This window comes from Rutidosis leptorrhynchoides, chromosome 11 (genome assembly GCF_046630445.1).
Source record: "Rutidosis leptorrhynchoides isolate AG116_Rl617_1_P2 chromosome 11, CSIRO_AGI_Rlap_v1, whole genome shotgun sequence".
NCBI lineage: Eukaryota > Viridiplantae > Streptophyta > Magnoliopsida > Asterales > Asteraceae > Rutidosis > Rutidosis leptorrhynchoides.
In genome coordinates, this window is record NC_092343.1 from 22,070,646 (window position 1) to 22,089,719 (window position 19,074).

The 19,074-nt window shown below is 35.0% G+C and overlaps 1 protein-coding gene and 2 long non-coding RNA genes across 6 annotated transcripts; 2 read left to right on the top strand and 1 right to left on the bottom strand.

The window, feature by feature from the left end:
• The first annotated feature begins 10,753 nt into the window (after positions 1–10,753).
• Positions 10,754–13,604, top strand: LOC139876852 (uncharacterized). Of its 3 annotated transcripts, XM_071864234.1 has the most exons (6): positions 10,754–11,086; positions 11,928–12,250; positions 12,328–12,457; positions 12,759–12,836; positions 13,271–13,330; positions 13,447–13,604. In XM_071864234.1, exons 2-5 carry the CDS (start codon positions 12,175–12,177, stop codon positions 13,308–13,310), a joined length of 324 nt encoding a protein of 107 aa, XP_071720335.1. In that variant the 5' UTR covers positions 10,754–11,086; positions 11,928–12,174; the 3' UTR covers positions 13,311–13,330; positions 13,447–13,604. The 3 variants fall into 3 exon arrangements, 2 of the variants coding, with proteins under 2 accessions (XP_071720335.1, XP_071720336.1); XR_011768331.1 differs by having other exon boundaries at positions 11,928–12,476; XM_071864235.1 differs by lacking the exon at positions 13,271–13,330.
• Positions 10,905–14,205, bottom strand: LOC139876853 (uncharacterized). Its single transcript, XR_011768332.1, has 2 exons — positions 13,838–14,205; positions 10,905–11,113 (listed from the first exon to the last, which is right to left on the bottom strand). It is a non-coding gene; the product is annotated as an uncharacterized lncRNA (long non-coding RNA).
• Positions 14,206–15,783: 1,578 nt separating this feature from the next.
• Positions 15,784–17,715, top strand: LOC139877514 (uncharacterized). 2 transcript variants are annotated; one of them, XR_011768637.1, is made up of 3 exons: positions 15,784–17,106; positions 17,209–17,307; positions 17,441–17,715. It is a non-coding gene; the product is annotated as an uncharacterized lncRNA (long non-coding RNA). The 2 variants fall into 2 exon arrangements; XR_011768638.1 differs by having other exon boundaries at positions 15,784–16,340; positions 16,575–17,307.
• Positions 17,716–19,074: the final 1,359 nt, after the last annotated feature.

Consider the following 19,074-nt stretch of genomic DNA (forward strand, 5'->3'; position numbering starts at 1 on the left):
AGAACATGACGATGCATCATCATGACTGGAACAGTGGTGAAACAACTTCATCATCTGCCCCACTCTCTGCACTTAACAATCAAACGGAGGCCATCAAATCCATCAAAGATAAGATGAAATCTCTTGCTAAACAACTAGGAGAATTGAAGACGCAGCCGCAGCAGGTTAACCAAGCTCAGGATTGTGTTAATTGTACCAACCCACAACCCACTGAAGAATACCAAGTTGAGCACGAAAACCCTGACGGTTCAGTCTGTTACGTCCAATACCCTGCTCGTCCACCAAATCCCGGATTCAATCAACCACCTAGGGTTAATCAGTTTCAGCGAAGCAATCAACCTTTCTGCTATCGCTATCCACCTTATCCAGCTCAACAATCTCAATTGACCTACGATCAACCACTTCCACTCACTGGTCCCCCAGTTGAGGAGAATTCCCCTACCACCCAGATTACAAAAGCAGCTAACCCCACTCTCGGAGCTGACGATCAGTTAACTCAGTTCATTCAAGGACAACAACAGCTAAATTAGAGAACTGCAGCCAGACAAGATCAGACGGAGATACTAATGTGAAATCAATTGGCTCTGCTTAAAAGTTTGGAAATGCAGCTCGGACAGTTATCACAACGCCTTGAAACCCGATCGCAGGGAAGATTGCCAAGTAATACTATCTAAATTCCCCACATAGAAGAAGCAAAGCAAATGGATTCAGCAATCCCAGCGGAAGAACCACGGAAAAGATCAGCTAGGCTCAACAACAAATCAACATATACTCAGAAGCTGACCCCTAAAACTCCAGTTCGCGTACCTTACCCTGGAAGGCTACAAGAAGAACCATCAAAGCTTTATTCCTTCAAACTTGATGGAAGATTCCTGGATACCATGTCTAAAGTTCCCAACCAGAAGAGATACATCCGAAGGCTTCTTTCTACAAAGGAGTGGATACCAGACTCTAACAAAATTCCACTGAGTGAAGAATGCTCTGCATTACTCAGAAACTCTCTACCACCAAAGCTAGGAGATACGGGCCGATTCGTTTTCCCGTGTTCAATCTACCAATCTGGAACCATTCATGCGCTAGCAGATTTAGGAGTAAGTATCAACCTAATCCCCTATTCTCTTTACAAGAGATTAGAGTTAGGTGACTTGTCACCAACCAAAATGACAATCCAACTTGCCGATCATATAATTCGATATCCTAAGGGCAAAGTTGAGAACGTCTTGGTGAAAGTCGACAAATTCTTGTACCCTACAGATTTCGTAGTAATGGATATCAAGGAAGACCTGCACACCCAGTAGTGTTAGGGAGACCTTTCATGAGTACGGCTAGGACTGTCATTGATGTGTACAATCAAACCTTGATCTTACGATCACATGGGGAGAGCGTTACCTTCAAAATTGACCGACCAACCGATCTTTCTGGACAGGCAGAGATGTTTGTTATTTCCACCAGACGGATCACTTCCGATGACGAGTCTTCACCACCAGACAATGATGTCGAGATGGGTGTCGAATCACAGTCTGTAGACGATCCAGAAATGGAAGAAGAGGATCTCAGTGAAGAAATAGAGGAAGAGGAGGAATCTGAAGAGGAAGAGGAAATGGAAGACGTAAAAGAAACTGCGACCGCACCCGTTCCAAGCACTGAGCATCACAAAGAAATAATGAGGCTTGAGACGGGAGATCACAGTTTAATCATTCGCTTCAAGAAGAAGACCGACAAGGCTGAGGTTAAGGATATAGAAATTGATCCTGTAAGTATCAAAGTGGAGAATCAGAATACTGAAGAAACCCGTTCATCAGAGGCATCCTCAGAGGAACAAGATACCGATGATGACGAGAAAGAGCATCATGAAGATATTCTGAATAACTCACACTCTCCAACCGAACCAGATCAAGGGGAGCCAGACTCTTCTTCAGATCGAGTTCCGGTTATATCCACACATGCAGACATGATAACCTTCATCAATGATACCGATGATTTTGAAGATATTCTCGAAGCCATCCGGAAATCAACCATTGATTTTTCGCTACGCTTAACAGAACGAATCATGGCTATCAGAGAAGAACACCACCTCTATCTCCGAAGAGAAGACAATGATGTTGAAATCCTAGAAGAACGCATTCAAGACTTTATCAATTCTCTTCACGATCATATCTATCACGAAGAAAGGCAACGAGAGCATAATTCAGTGGTTCGCACTATTCTCGAAACAAGATTATGTCGAGATCATAAGATCAATTACTCTAGGGTTTATAACGCCTTAGTCGGATCTGCACTTCCGTTCTCACGAAACCAACGAGTACTACTGACTCTCATCCGGAAGCATATGGATCTTTCCACCGGACGCCCGACTTATCACTCTGATTTACAAATGATCGAGGATATTCACAGTTTTTTCGCTCTTTTGGATAGAGATAATTTCGAAAGCACACCAGACAGACTAGTGATTTACGTAACAATTGATCACCACGCTGATCTGATTATCAAAGAGTTACAAGACGCTGTTATGGAGGAAGCAAGGCAAAACAATCCGTTCTCTCATCTTGAACCAGATCGAGTCAACATTGCCACCTATGTTACAAAGCAGTATCTTCCACGAGTCCATATATCCTAGTTTCACATTTAAAGCTGGATGTCGGGAGATATACTCAAAGAAGTGAAATTAATACTCGGATCAGGATTGCTGTTCACTTCTTTCCAGCTTCGTCTCTTAACTAATCTATGCAAAGCTACAGACTCCTACTGTGGAGATCACCGCTCCGAAGACTTCGAAATTCTAACGATACAGTTTCTGACATTATTTGAAGACCTCCGAAATTAGCATCCCGTCAAAGAAATAATCAACACAAGCACTGCTTCTATGATTGACATTCATGGGTCAACCAGCAGGGCTGTGGATCATATTCTCATCGGACTTCAAGACTTATCAAGAGCCAAAACTGCACACTACTTATCTTTCAGAAGATCTTCAAGAGAAGTACCGGATCTGTTACCACTATTGGTCCGACACTTTCTCAGGATTTATCCACCAAGACTCACATTCCCTCGAGAAGACCAAGATCACAACCATCAGCGAGGAATGTTTGCTTTTTGAAGCATCACTACGGTCGAGCCAACGACCTTAAACAAAAGCGCTTCTCGGGAGGCAACCCGTGCAGTAAAGTAGAGTAGAAGAATAAAGGATGACAAATGAGCCGATAAAGAAGCAAGGAAACCAGCCACATCTACTAGGGGTATTTCTTTCTTTTTGCTACTAGCTCAAGATTCAAACTATGCCACATCCTAGCTTATCACTAAGTGTGGGATAACACCCAATATAAACACTAGACAAATACTCCCAAATCTTTAACTAAAACTCCCAAGTGTAGGATACACTAGGAACATTGAGGACAATGTTCGTCTAAGTGTGGGATATTGGTATCTTTTTATTCTGTATTATAATAAACCATTACGAAGATTTCAAGTCCTTAAGCCAAATTTCAAAATTTTTGCAAAAGAAACCCTTTTCGAAAGAGTATTTTTGAAAACCTAAAACGTTTGTCAATAAAAATAATGCTTAAGTAAGGTGGAATTCTTGTTAGATTGAAATCTCTAATAGAGCATTGCATGACTAAGGCATTATCGACTTAAATTGATTATGGTGAGGCACCCCAAATAAGACCAGCATTCATCTTTAATGCTTCACTATTTTCCTTTGAGAGTGCCGATGTCTGTGCTCAGAATCAGAACTTGCTTTAGATCTACATCTCCAAGCAGCGAAGCGTGATTCGATTGTAATCAAAATAGCTAGCCATTTGTCAGACAAAAACCTTCTGCACCTCCACTACTTCTACTCCACCACCACATCCATATCACCTTTACTATTTCTCGAAAAATCCAGAAAATGAGATTCCTTCCGAAAACCCGATGTTATAAACCTCTCAAGTATCATAGCAAAGGTCTTGAAAAAGTTTACCGGCAAAAAGTTTCTCGAGATGAAGTCTCCAAAAAAAAAAAAAAAAAAAATATATGATTTTCAAGTTCTGAGAAAAGGAGCAGAACTAAAAAAGAGAAATGCTGAAGAGAACTCGACCGAAAATGATTATCAAATAAAGAAAAGTTCAAAAGTGCTTCTCAAAATACTTCAGCACTCCTATCTATCCGAATAAAAGTCTGTATAGAGACTACATTACCCTTTTATCTCACCCCTAAAAAAAACTTCACTACCACTTCAAAATTCCCTCTCCATCATTGACAAATGACCTATAAAGCTGAGATTACTACCGTTCTCGCATTAGCAGCAAGGATTTGAGTCTTTATCAAGCCTATGACGATGGGTGCAGCATGACTGGCTATGAGTGTATTCATTTCTTAGATCTATAGGGAACCCTAAACACTTGAGTGATTTGAGTGACCCGTGAAAGCTAGCCTATGTCATGTAACCTCCTCGCATGCTTGCAGAGATAATTTCAATCTTAACATAGATAACTCACCTTATCTTTTGCTCTTATAATAAAAGCAAACCGCTTAGGCTATTAGAAAATAAACACCGAAAAGATTCTTAAAGAATGAGAGTTTGCTTGAGGACAAGCAAAGTCTAAGTGTGGGATATTTGATATCGGCTAAAAAGTCACATTTTCACCCCGGTATTAAGGCCCAAAAACAAGAAAGATTCGAACTTTGTTAGCAAAATACCCACTAAGTCGGTTAGAATTGAAGAACAAGTAATTACGAATGTGGTGCAAAAAGAATCAAGAGAATCAGAGCTAAAACGAAGATTCTAGAGCAAAAACGGTGAAAGACAAGAAATCAAGTTACGATCCAGGGAATCAAGGCTGACCAGCACCCCATACGGCCTGCCATACAGGCTGCCATACGGCCTGCCTGTATGGGATACGGCCTGCCACACGGCCCAACAAACGCTCTCGAGATACGGCCTGCCAGCAAAACAGGCTGCCAAATACGGCCCACCATCCGGCCTGCTAAACGGCCTGCCGGCCGTATTTTGGCAAAATCCAAGTCTATTTAAAGGGTCTTTGTCATTCATTTCAACACACACTTCAATTCACTTCTTTCTCTCTCTTGTACAATATTAGTCATACTCTCAAGGCCTGCGACTCCGTGCGGGAAACCTAGTACCCGGAGAAGAACGCTGAAGATTGTATTAGGAGCGGTCTGGAGTCTTGAAGTTGTCACTTTTGCATTCAGAACTCATTTAATCTACTGGTACTTCTATCCTTTATCTTATATAATGTTTTACGATATTGTTGCCATGATTAGCGAGTAGTTATCTTTAGTGTATGCTATGATGTAAGCAGTTATAATGCTGAAATAATATTATGGTTTGTGTATGCTGTCGAAATGCTTTCCGATTATGCTTTAAACTCAATCGCTTTTCCAACTAATAGAACGTAGTTATAGGCTCTGTTATTGGGAAGTCGCGAACCCCGATTCAGAGTACACTATCTGTGTCACCCCTTGGTAAGAGAAGTCTATCGGATACAACGTAAGATCGACTGAGGCACACCAGTTGTAGTAAGTCTATCAAGCTTTGGATTCCGACTGAGGACTCTTTCGTAGTGAAACATCTGACTAGACCCTTAGTACATTGTCGGTCCTAGACCATTCTAGTGTAGTCACCAAGCATATAAACTTCGTACGTGCACGCTGAAGCACAGCGGTTATGTTGTAAGCTGTACCTCTGCTAAGTAAGGCCATGGAACACGGCTAGTGTTGACCAGTACACTGCACCATAACGCGGTCTCAAGCATTACACCCCGCTTGAGGGATTCTTAGTTAATTAAGGAACTGTTTGTTTAGACACATAAAGGATTGGACCGTTAGGATAACCGAACGTGTTCATGGAAGTCAGCTTGACTTGGCCATGGTGGTCTTTATGGTTGAACTCTTTTTAAGGGCCTAACTATCTTTTACCAATCATTAACGAAAGCATTGAAGCACATCACGTCTCTCGGATATGGTAAACCATGTATTCTATTACGCCTAAGAAAGTTTAGACCATTTTGGAATGTTAATACGTCACCCAACCGAGTCGCTCAATTGGATGAGCCGTCTGAACGAGTATGCCTGTAGTCAGACTACACGGGCGTCGGGGGTAAGGGACATTGCTGTCTATTCAGAATCTTCAAGCCTAACACAGTACCCAGTGACATGTCTTATGACAGGGGCGTTTAGGAACAGTGTAATGAATACAAGGCCTCTGCCTATTCATGAGCCAGCATTCCATAATCTCGGCAGAATAACTGATAAAGTCATAGTATGCACTTACTTTAACCTTATCTGAATTACAAATTTTATCGCATTTACTTTATCTGTCTTATAAATCAGAAAATCCCAAAATAAATATTCACTACTCCCTAACTATCATAGGCTAAAATATAGGTTCGATTCTACTGATATCTCAAAAATACGACCCTAGGTCATACTTCCCTTACTTATAAGGAGTAGTAAGATTTACGCCCCGCTAAATATAAATTTAAAACAGTACCCTCCTCCCACGAGTGGCTGATCCTGGCGAGCCGCGGCCCGACGACACCGCGCGAATAAAAACAGTCGGTTTTGGCCAGATCACAGGAGGAGTATCAAGAAGGCAGGAACTAGAGAGAGAAGACGAGCTAAGTCTTGCATTGCAGAAGTACAAGACTGCAAATCGATGGTATTCGAAGCCTCCAAGTGGGAGATTGTTAATGTATGTAGGCTTCGGTATGCTTAGCAGTTAAGCCAAGTAAAATGGCAGGAGAATTACTTGGTGGTTAAGTTAGGGTTCGGCCAACCCTAATTTAAATGGGACGATTTTAAGGTTTACATAGATTAGGGTTATGCTTAATCCTTGTCTATAAATACTCTCTCATATGTACTTGTAATGTATCACCTCCAAATTAATAATATACTCTCTAGTTCCAAAGTGGATGTAGGTTTCACATCGAAACTGAACCACTATAAATCTCGTGTTCTTTTATTCTGTGTTTATTATTCGGTTGCTTGTTTGTGATTGCTAATCAATTAGGGTTGTTACTCTGATCAAAGGCAGGTCTAGCCTTAACACCTTGTTGCTCTTTATAAAGATTTTACTTAATCATTCTCCCAATCTTGAAAAAGTATCAATCCGAACACATGTAACTGCTGATGCTCATGAAAAGTACAACTTCACTGAGGGCGATGTTATGCGGCTTCCACGAGGTTCCTCGAAAGCAGAACTTGTCTACCTGGATCCGTAACCACAAATCATTAATAATTTTACTTATCGTTTCTAATTATATGCATATTATTAGTTACCGTTTCCCATGTTTTGCATTAAGTGGGATATAACAATTAATATATAAATTTGGATGATCGTTTTCCATTTTCTGATTTTCTAGTTCTCCGTATATAATAATCTTTGATAAAGTCCATTACTGGCAAGAATTGAGATTTGGTTTACAATGTTCATAAACTGAATTCTGCAGCTTCACAATTTGGAAAGGTCCTATTTTCAAGTTATTTTATTGCTTTTGACGGGTTCAATATGGTTCAACTTGGTGGGTCATACTTTGTGAAATCGTTAACTTGACTGGTTTGCTGAAGTGTTAGAACGGCTAGCTAGTCAGTTTGGTTTAATCCAGATGAGATCCAATGCTCCTTGCATGATAGTTCTGCAACAAGCAGTTTGTAATGTTATACATGACCTTAGTTTTACATATTTATTAAAGCGGGTAGAGAGTAACTTAAAAACAGAGTAATATACCTTCAATAGCCAATAGTAATTCAAAAACAAGAAAAGCAAACCCCGTTTTACCCCGCCCTCGGTTCGTTCGGTTTATGGTTTACGTGGTTTATTTCGGTTTTCTTGAATATTTTTGTGAACCAATAACCGAATCATATTTGACAAAACCAAACCAATCCAACCAAATAAGAAATCGGTTTACATGGATTGGTTTTGGTTAAACCAAATTAACGCTTTTAGATAAAAAGTGTATTATTTTTTTAAAAAAAAGCAAACATATTTTATTGATTAAACTATAAGTATACAATTAAAATATTTTCTTCTAAGTATGCAATATGAGAAGCAACCCATGAGTATACAACCCATATATACAATCTAAAACTATATCAATGAACTGAGTAGCACAAAAATAAAAACGAAACTAGCGGCAATTAAGTTTTCAGGTATAAAAAATTCATAATACGGAATAATTGATAACAAATTCAATTGATAAAGTTGAACTAAACCAATAATAACATTAAACTCAAATAAGAACAAATAAAAGATTACTCATACTTAAAATTCAAAAAAAAATAAAACAAATATTTAATATATATATATATATATATATATATATATATATATATATATATATGATACACACACACACACACACACACAGATATATATATATATATATATATATATATATATATATATATATATATATATATATATATATCTGTGTGTGTGTGTGTGTGTGTGTGTATCATAAATAAAAGTATATTTCGGTTTTTCGGTTTGAAATCAAATGTTAATTTTACAAACCAAATCCAAACTGAAAACCATAAATATTTTTGGGTATAACCAATAAACTAAATCAAAACCAAATAAGTCAACCCACTTTAATTAAATCAATTTGGTTTAGTCGGTTTTGTGATCGAAACCGTTTAATGCACACCCCTACTCTTTACACTCTCATGTTATTAGTCAACTTTAATTCCTAGCGCGTTTTCAATGAATCTATACTTAGTTCCATCCTAAAGATCCAAAAGCACGCTGTAGGACAAGCAATATTACTATCCAAAAGCTCGTTTTCAATGAATCTATACTTAGTTTCATGTATGCTTGTCCTGGAGCGTGCTTTTGGATAGTAATATTGCTTTCGAATTTCACACGTTCTACATCAAAATCAACTTTTTATTTATTTTTACACGTTCTAAACTCTAACTTAATTTGATGAAAATTGATGTAGAACAAGTGTAGAACAGCATGTTCTACATGTTGTTCTACATCCTTTTCTACAAAAATGTAGAACCAAGCCTAATGCATGAAAATGTAAAAATGTTCGACCAAGCCTACATTTGTTCGGCCGCATTTTTTTTTTGCTCGAATACCTTAGTTCTCAGAGTTCTCATTCTCAAAATGGTTCTCATTTGATATATATATATATATATATATATATATATATATATATATATATATATATTACATGGATTAAATGAATGTTTTTGGATTTATGAATCACTTATGAACGGCTGTGTGGCATTTTAAAAGTGTTTATTTCTTACATTGCAGGCTGATATTACTTTTGAAGCTCACTGGAAGTGGGCTTTGCACCAACACTTATGTTGTAAACCATATCCTACTTTGTACAACACACATGCTTATTAGACTACTAAAGTATTTCGTCATTCAATTGGTATCAACAACAAATAATGTTGTACAAATAGAAACGATTAAGAAAATTATTTTTTTAAGTTGTCGTGCAACGTACGGGCTCTTAAAATTTATTATATTTAATGTGGTTTAACTTCTTTTTTCATTTTTTTTTTCATTTTCTGAGTTAATAATTAGAACCTGTTTAATGCAGGTTGTATTTCCTTCTGAACGTCTTGGCATGGTGGCTTTCAGGATCGCTCTAGAAAGCATCTTTAACAAGTAACCTCAGGACTATTTGTTTATTGTCTAGATTAGAGGTGTCAATTTTGACCCATTTATATATATATATATATATATATATATATATATATATATATATATATATATATATATATATATATATATATATATATATATATATATATATATATATGTTTTTGAACAATTTCATATTTTGTGTTTGACTTTGAAGTGACATAACATTTTTACATTTACAGTTTCTTTGATTAAGAGTCGTCGTGCAACGCACATGCTCTTAAAAGCTAGTGAATATAACAAAGCATGTGGGTTCGATGCTGACGTGTAAAGCTGCCACTAAAATCAGGGATTTAATTCCACATGTAAATCCATTTATTAACGATGCTTAATTAACTTAATTACTAGAAAATTACATGTGGACCAATAAAACCACATCTTGGCACTAACCCACATTAAACACACGACTTAATTATAAGACTGTTTTTAACGTGGCATCAGAAAGGTACGCGTCAGACGAGCTGGACACATCTAGCCTATAACGCGGCGTCAATAACTGACGCGGGGCGCGGGGCGCGAGGGGGGGGGGGGGGGGTCAGTTGGTAATTTGACTGAAAAAACGGGGGTTCAAGGTACGCGTGTCAGCCTTTGACTGGTTGGGGAATTGTATCCATTACCCAACGGTGTTTTTTCTATATTTTTTTTTAAATTGTTTTTTACTCCTATATAAACACCAAACATCATATCATTTTTACACCTTTCATTCTTACTCTTTTTCTTTTCATATCTTTTTTTATAAAACTTTACTATTTTATAAATGGATTCGAGCATATCTGGAACCTTCCAACAACTTTTCGCAATGCGAATTAGTTTTTTTTATTAAATCTATGTAATCGTTAATTTATGTATTTTTAATTTCTTATCAAAAATTAATTTATGTCTTTTTTTTATTTAATATGTAATTTATTTTATTTTGTTGTATTTATTTATCATTTTAATTCATTTAAAAAAAATTGATGGACCCTACTAAATTTGACACTTCTATTTGACATTTAGGGTTATTGAGGGTCAAAATCTGACACTGTCATGTCAAAGGCAAATGCACTTTTTGGTCAAAAATAACAAATCTAACAGTCTAACTGCCCACCCCCTTTCTTCTCTCTTGTAATCACAGTGCCCCTCTCTCTCCTAAATTCTTAAACCCAAAACCTTTATGACAGAAATTATGGCCGCCGACTGCCGTAATCGAGCACGCCACTACAACTAACTTATCCGTTACCATTTTATGCACCTAATGGTATAGATTTTGTATAATATCTCCGGTTAAATAAAAACGGCCGGAACTGTCGCCGCCACTAAAAACTCCGACGATCGGAAGGTCTGTCAGTAATTACCAGGAACCCCACAACGCCGCCCCTGTTATATCGCACGCCATCGTTTTCGCTTCCGTTACCACCGGATCGCCGCTGCTATCATATTCTTAAGGTAATCCTTTCTTCCTGATATATTTTCCTAAAAATGAAGGTTTTCAGTATCTTGGATTCAGTTAATGGATTTGGACAAATAAATCATGATTTATGTTCTTGTGATAGAATCGATCATTTTGATTTAGGGAACGACTTGTACAAGAAGGGTAAAATTGGTTCGTGACTTTGATTATGTAAAAGATGGAATTTGATAAAATGATGCTAATTCATAATTTTATAGGGTTAAACATGTTCATTTGAATGTATTAATGGTAGGTTAAAGCTTGGTGATGGTACAAATTCACCCACTAAGTATTATGCAGCGACATTTAAAAACAGATTATGTATGTTTCCATCATTGATTATTGTAATTGTATTGACTATTTGTTCACCACTTCAGTGACAGCAACAGTTTTGAACAAACTATGTATGTTATCATCATTGATTAATGTAATTGTACATGTTAATATGTTACATCAATATAGATAGATGTATATTGTTAATATTAATAGTTATACAAATCAAATTCGTGGGCATTGCTTGATATTTGGTTTTATAAAGTTCCTTGACACTCCATATAATACACATCTTACTGAATCACATTGAGTATTAATCATGATTCATGAATCTCGATGGTTTTAACCATTTCCATGTTTAACCTGACGGTTGGCGATGGCGATGGTTTCTTTTCGATCAACCAACAAAGTTAACATGAAAATCGATGGCGGTGGTTTTAACTTGATTGTTTCACACTTTTACTTGAACATTAATATTTAATATTAATATTAATATTAATATTAATAGTAATACTAACATACTAATGGTTGTTCCTGTTTAATTTTTTTTTTTTTCGGATTCAGGTCCAGTTCTTGAACATGATATCCATCTTAGTTGCTAAATGATTGAAGCAAATAGATAGTACCTTGCCAAGATTACCAACAATACTGCTGGGTTGACATTACACATATATTCTAAAACTAAACATGGGTTTGTTCATTTTGACCAAATAGTCTTTGTATTTTTGTAACGATTGTATTTGATACTACTTACAGCTCCCAACATTTTTTGAGTAAGCATCATAAAAAAAAGTTTAATAAAGAGGCTGTGATGATGAATAAGATTGAGCATGGTCGAGCAATGGAAAAAAAAAAGTTTTGTATGTTGGCGGGGCAAACTAAAACTGGTAGCAAGTAAATTGGTGAATTTTTTTTTGTTTTTCGAGTTTGTTTTTTGTAGAAATCACCTAGATTTTAATTGAAGTTGCGGTTTTGAGAAGGAAGAATTTTTACGCATATATGTTGTTTGTTCCCCTCTGGCTAACATACTCGTACACCTTAAGCGGATTCACCATATGTTTGTTACATTATCCGTTTATCTTCAGGAGTTGCCGGTACACTACTGCTTACTCGGTATTTACCAATTTCTTGATACTTGCAATGTGTTCGATATTTAGTAAGGGTGGTAAAATGGACGGGTCAGGCGAGTTTGGGAATTGGTTGTGGCATCCTGAACCTCACAAAACATCAGTTTCCATTATTTGTAATTTACAAATATTTTAAGATTATAAATTGTGTAAAGGAACAATTAGAAGGTTTTAACAATTTAGCTACAATTTGTTCTACTTTATGTTTTCTTTCAATAATTTATGTTGCCTTTGTTCGTATGGCTGTTTGTTTGTGTTTGGATTGTAGAAAGTTTCAAGCCGACAATCGAAGTTTACGAGATCAGTCTCCTGCCTTCACTGACTTACCTTGCATATCAACACTGAGGTATAAAGACCAGCCTGGCTTTGTGTTTTCATTCTGATTCTGATAATAATAATAATAATATCTGATACGTACTTTAAGTTCTACTTTTTTTGTGTTATTCAAATTTTGTATTTTATATGATGGCTTTTGGTGTTCTGTTTCTTTTTGTATTGTCAACTGATGATAACTAAATGAACAAACCGTTTCTTAGTGCAAAGGAACATATTTGTTGCTTATCTGACTTTATAGTGGAAACGACTTATCAAAGATCTTTATTGTACTTGGTTTTCATCAGTGACAAATTTATCAGGGTCCAAATTGTGATTACCTTATTACAGTATATTGTCAACGACTTAGTGTATTGTCAACTATTACAGTTTTAGATATTAACAACTTTTGGTTTTGAACCTTTTATGTTACCATCTTTAATCATTGTTTCTTTTGTGTTTATTAAGGTGTGACAATGGGAAAATATACAGATATAATAAGAAGTGACGGTCAATGAAGTTATCATAGTATATTTTAATCCTTTTTATGATGTTTTAATTACTATGCTATTGTGTTTAGTAAATGGTACTAAATTTGCGCTACATAGAAGTTTCTAATGGTTTTCTTATAATTGTTGTACCAGTTTATTTTCTTGACCGCAACTGATGGGAAAATTAAGGTGTGGTTATTTGACAATATGAGTTCAAGAGTTGACTATGATGCCCCTGGTCAAACATCCACTACAATGACATATAGTGCTGATGGAACAAGGTTTATAAACTTAAATCTCTATGGCTTCTTAATTTTGATGGATAACCATGTGAACATTTTAAATTTATAAACGCAACGGAACATGAAAAATAAATATATTTTCATTCATTAATAAACATCTTTTATTAATATTAAAATAAACATCATTTATTTTATTATAAACTTTTAATTAAAAATTCACACGATTAACGACCCCAACAAGATCCAATTACACCACTAATAATTGTCAACTAATAAATTCACAAAGATGAGTTTAGATGTACCTTTAGTGAGCGATGCAAGAACGGTAGAAAGAACTCTCCATGTCTAGGATGAAACATATATTCAAAGTGTATGAATATCTCTATGGTTGATCCACACAGCACGTCAAGCAACACCAATCGGATGCTAGTCCGTATAACCCAAAGTAATAATTAATCAAACACTTTGATTAATTAATTAAACAAAGTTGAATGCTCAAATTCGACCCAATAATTCTGACGAGTTATATTTGACAATCAAAGAAAATCTTTAAATCTTCAAATATAATGAAGAAAGAATTAAAGACTAAAAATTCCTTTTCTCCTCTTTTACAGTCGTACTCTACAAACACCAATTAGTGTTATATTAGTTGACCTCCTTTCTTTCTTTTCTTTTTAATGAGTCGAATTTCAAACTGAGTGGTGAAGATAATATATATTGGTTTTAGAATGAAAAACAAACATATAGAGATAGAGACAAAGGGTGATGGGATATAAAGCAATGGGTGAGTAGGATCACATGGGAATAGTATTGTCTGTCTCTACTTACGAATAAATGAATACCCCTTTTATTCTTTTACCCTGGTGTCCAACATGAAAATTACAAAAGAAGTCGGGCCCATTTTATTTCGAGAATTGATCATTTACATATGGCCGACATATGCAAATATATGTTTATTTTATTTAACTTAAAAACAAAATGATCCCATTTAATATTTAGTAATCAAATGGTCCATGAGCAATTTATATTTAATCAAATCATATTTAATTAAACTATACTTTTCGAACATATGTTATAATTATATATCAACAATATATATAATAATTGGTGTCTAAGTGCTTATTGTGTGTGACCCCATAGGCTTGTATATAAGCGGTAGTATAGATTTATGTTATGACGTACACATTAAACCAACAAACTCCCATTTGTGTATGTCATAACATCTAGAAAACTATACAGACATATATTGGCGTCTAGCAACACGTCAATGCCCCCGAAAATATACAAGTGTTTGTTTCAGCTAAATGAACTATCATTATTATTAAAATGATTTAATGATTGAGTGTCTATCGTCCCTTTATTACCAATACCGAGTTGACATGAGACATGGATATAGTCATTCTCATTTGTCAACCAATTCTGTTTCTCGATCTTGAAAATTTGAATGTGATCACCAAGTTAGAATTGAACAACAATCAATATAGCTTGGACACGGTCGTGTAAATATCCATTCATTTTCATCGAGGGGCCCAGTGGTATCATACTCTCGCATAGAGGAATAAATTCCATTTTGATTATATGCGTTCGTGTTGTACTTCACATCATACCACTACTACATTTATGCTCATTTAGAGCCCCCCATTTAGGCGTGTTAATAAAATAACACGTCTAAGTATACTAAAGGAACACGTCTAATTAAAATTCTCATAAAAAAAAGCCGGAACACGTCTAAATAATAATGGGAACGCGTCTAATTATAAATTTACAACACGTCTAAATCAGTATAACACCTCTAATTGATAACCACGTCTAATAAGTTTTACCAGGAATACGTCTAATTGACAACACGTCTAATAAGTTACCAAGAACACGTCTAATAAATTTACAAGACACGTCCAATTAGTTGGAGTAACATGTCTAATTGGAACACGTCTAAATAAGTTACCATGAACACGTCTAATTAACCAAACACGTCTAATAAGTTTCCGTGAACACGTCTAATTAACCAAACACGTCTAATTAAATTTTAACACTAACCGCCGTCTGAAAAGATAATTATCTTCTATATCTTTATATAAACATGAGTGATTAGCAACTTAGTTTTCATTAGCAGAATAAGTAATTTAGATAAAAGTTAAACAATATTAACTTACTTCAAATTCAATTTACGTCCCCGATTCCCCTTTTTACATACCGTCCAAAATTGAAATCCAAACATATTCTTTCCTTTTATTTGAAAAAACTCATCTGCAAATATGTAATCGATTATGCAGTGAAATCGAATCGATTCATAACACGTGGAAATCAATCTAGCTAAATATAAGTTTCTAGGTTAAATCCATTTTGGTTGTTTTACGTTGTAATATGTTTGGATCTCCCAACGGCGAATCAATGGATCGTTCCGGCAATGACAATTAATCGATTCAGAACGTGTATAGAAATCGATCTGATTTCAATACCCATCTACCACCTGATTGTCTCAATTCAAATCAATATATGCAAAAAAAAGTACGCCGCTTCAATTTAATCAATATTCATTACTGCTAATGTATTGAATATTCAGATTTTAATTAGGGTTTCAGAAAGCATTACATGGTTTAAATTGAATGTTTTTTTATATAAGGTTCAAATGGCTAATTTAACATTTATCGAAACGTAGTCGGAATCCGAGAACATTGTTGATCATAAAGATTGATTTATTCTGTTTTGCATAACCTCCAAATGTTGTTTATACGGGCAGGCTGCAGAGTAGTAGATGGATAGCTGTTGAAAAGTTTTTTGAGAATGGTGTGGTCATCCGAAAAGGTTTGTGGTTTATCATTTGGTTTTAGTCAATTGGTTGAATTTAAAGGCATTGATTTGGGTTTTAGTGTTTACTATATGTTAATCATTTTAAGTTCTTTCTGTTGTCTTTGTTATGACAATAATCAATACATGTTATGATAAGTTTGCAACAGTAGTTATAAGTATTATGATTGAATATCTATTGTACAAATGGGTGATTAGTTATTTATCACTTAAACTATTAAACGTGTTTAGGATTTGATTATCAAACGGCTTATATCAACATCAGGGAGAAGTTTGCTACTTCGTATCGATATCAAATCGATTAGCTGTGAGTAGATAATAATAGTGGGTTAACTGATACATACCTTACCGAAACTCATTTTTTAGATAAGCAATAGGTAGGTGTCTCATGTACTTTCAGTAGTAAATACGGTTCATGTTCATCATTTGCAGGTTTTATTGGATCCACCATCAACCCTATTTGTACAGGTGTTACACCATTATTATTTGTTTGGGTTTAGCTTATGTTGAATGCTGACTGGTGTCTTTTGTTAGATTTTAAAACTGGACGTTAGATTTCCACTTTGCTTCGGGCATTGGCTACTACACTTGCGAAAGTCAACATAATTGGTTGTCTTTTTTATTTTCAAGTAACGTTTTATTTTATTTATGTTGTCTTTTAAGTTTGATGTTCGAATTAGACGCATATGTTTGTAGTGTCATCGATTTTGATTTCACATGTAGCATATATGTTGGTGTACGAATGCATTTTCGGTTGGTGATGGTATGTTTCTTATTCGTTATTTTTTTCATGCTTTTTTTTAGTTTTTATTGTTGCCTCTGAGATGATCTGTTTATCATTGATGCTTTTGTGTCCTTCTCTTAGTTGTAGGCACTTTATTTTGTGTATTTTAAAATGGCGTTTTTATTTACCCGCAAGCCTGATGAACGACAATTTCTTTTACCATTTTCTGAAATCGAACAGGTCAGATTTTTCCCTTCACTTGATATAGGGATTTGTTGTTATATGTTACTCAAATCTAATATTATATATCTTATCACAAGAATGCTGATTAAATACTCATTTTCTTATGAAATAATATATATCTACATATCAGGTACAAATAAATGCTCAGCATGCTGGTTATCTCTTTTAGACTGGCTGTGGTTAGAAATATTCTATGATATCGTAATAATCTTCAAGGAGATCAGACTTCCCAAGTGTCTACTGATTTTGGTGTACTTGCTGTTCCTACTGATTTTGGTGTACCTGCTGTTCCTTTAGGTACTCCCAAGAACCAGCTTATATTAGTTTTTTAGTTTAGAGTTTCCCGTTATGTGCATGTAAATGTAAATTAGATTTATGATTTTTAATGTAAATACTTTAAAGATATACATATATATAGTTTGGTTTTATAATAAATTTGATTTGTTTTATTGATTTTGGTATATATATTTGGCACAAGCAAAATATTTGGGGGTTATTATTTGAAATATTTGAGATTTTAACCAGGGTTAATCACTAATGGAACACGTCTAATTGATACTAACTGAACACGTCTACTTTTGATATCAAAACACGTCTAATAGATATGGAACACGTCTAATTGCAATTAACGGAACACGTCTAAATGAGCTAACGGAACACGTCTAATTGCAAATAAACTTGGCGTCTCCCTGGCTAGAATTCACCACGTCTAATTGAGAGTTTTAAGACCGGTTCCTTGAACCGCTTTTATTGATCTTGACCATTTAGTGCTGTCACATCTAGACGTGTTGGAAAACACGTCTAAAAAGATTTTTTAACACGTTTTAATGGCGATTTTTGTAGTAGTGTACCCAATGATGGCCTTTATAACTACCTTGTTCAGTATATCGTTTAACCATATCAAAGTATAATATGTCATACAATCAAAAACCAACATATACATCTCAGGTCTAAGGACACAAAGACATAACCATTATGAGATTCACTATTGACGACGATCCATGTAGTGACATCTCATGATTGGATCATTCCAATATTCATCATCAATGAATATATATGAATTTTGGCCTCAGCTAGTTAACTATTCACCATCAGTGAATAAAACCAAATTTCATAATAATCTTAATTCATGTTACTCCCATAACATGACCGATTATGGAGATTTAGAATAATCAACAATTATTCATGGATTAAATATGCTAATATAGAACACAATGATATAAATGAAAACGACCATACCGAGTATCTCAATTCATTTAGATAAGACTGTTTAATGTTCCAGAGATATCCAAATACTAAATTACAAATGAAAAAGATTAGTAGCTTAACGAAGTCCAATATTACTAGCATGATCATCATGCTAGTTGTGCATTAAGGGCTTCGTGAACGGTTCAGCCACGATATCACCTGTCTGAACCTTAAGAATACTAATAACATTCTTCTCAATGACTTAATGAATATAGTTATGTAGTGACCCGAACTTTTCCATGTTTATATATATATTAAATGAATTTGTTATTTACATGATTAAGTGTTTCCAACATGTTAAGCAATCAAACTTTTTAAGACTTGATTAATTGAAATATGTTTCATATAGACAATTGACCACCCAAGTTGACCGGTGATTCACGAACGTTAAAACTTGTAAAAACTATATGATGACATATATATGGATATATATATAGTTAACATGATACTATGATAAGTAAACATATCATTAAGTATATTAACAATGAACTACATATGTAAAAACAAGACTACTAA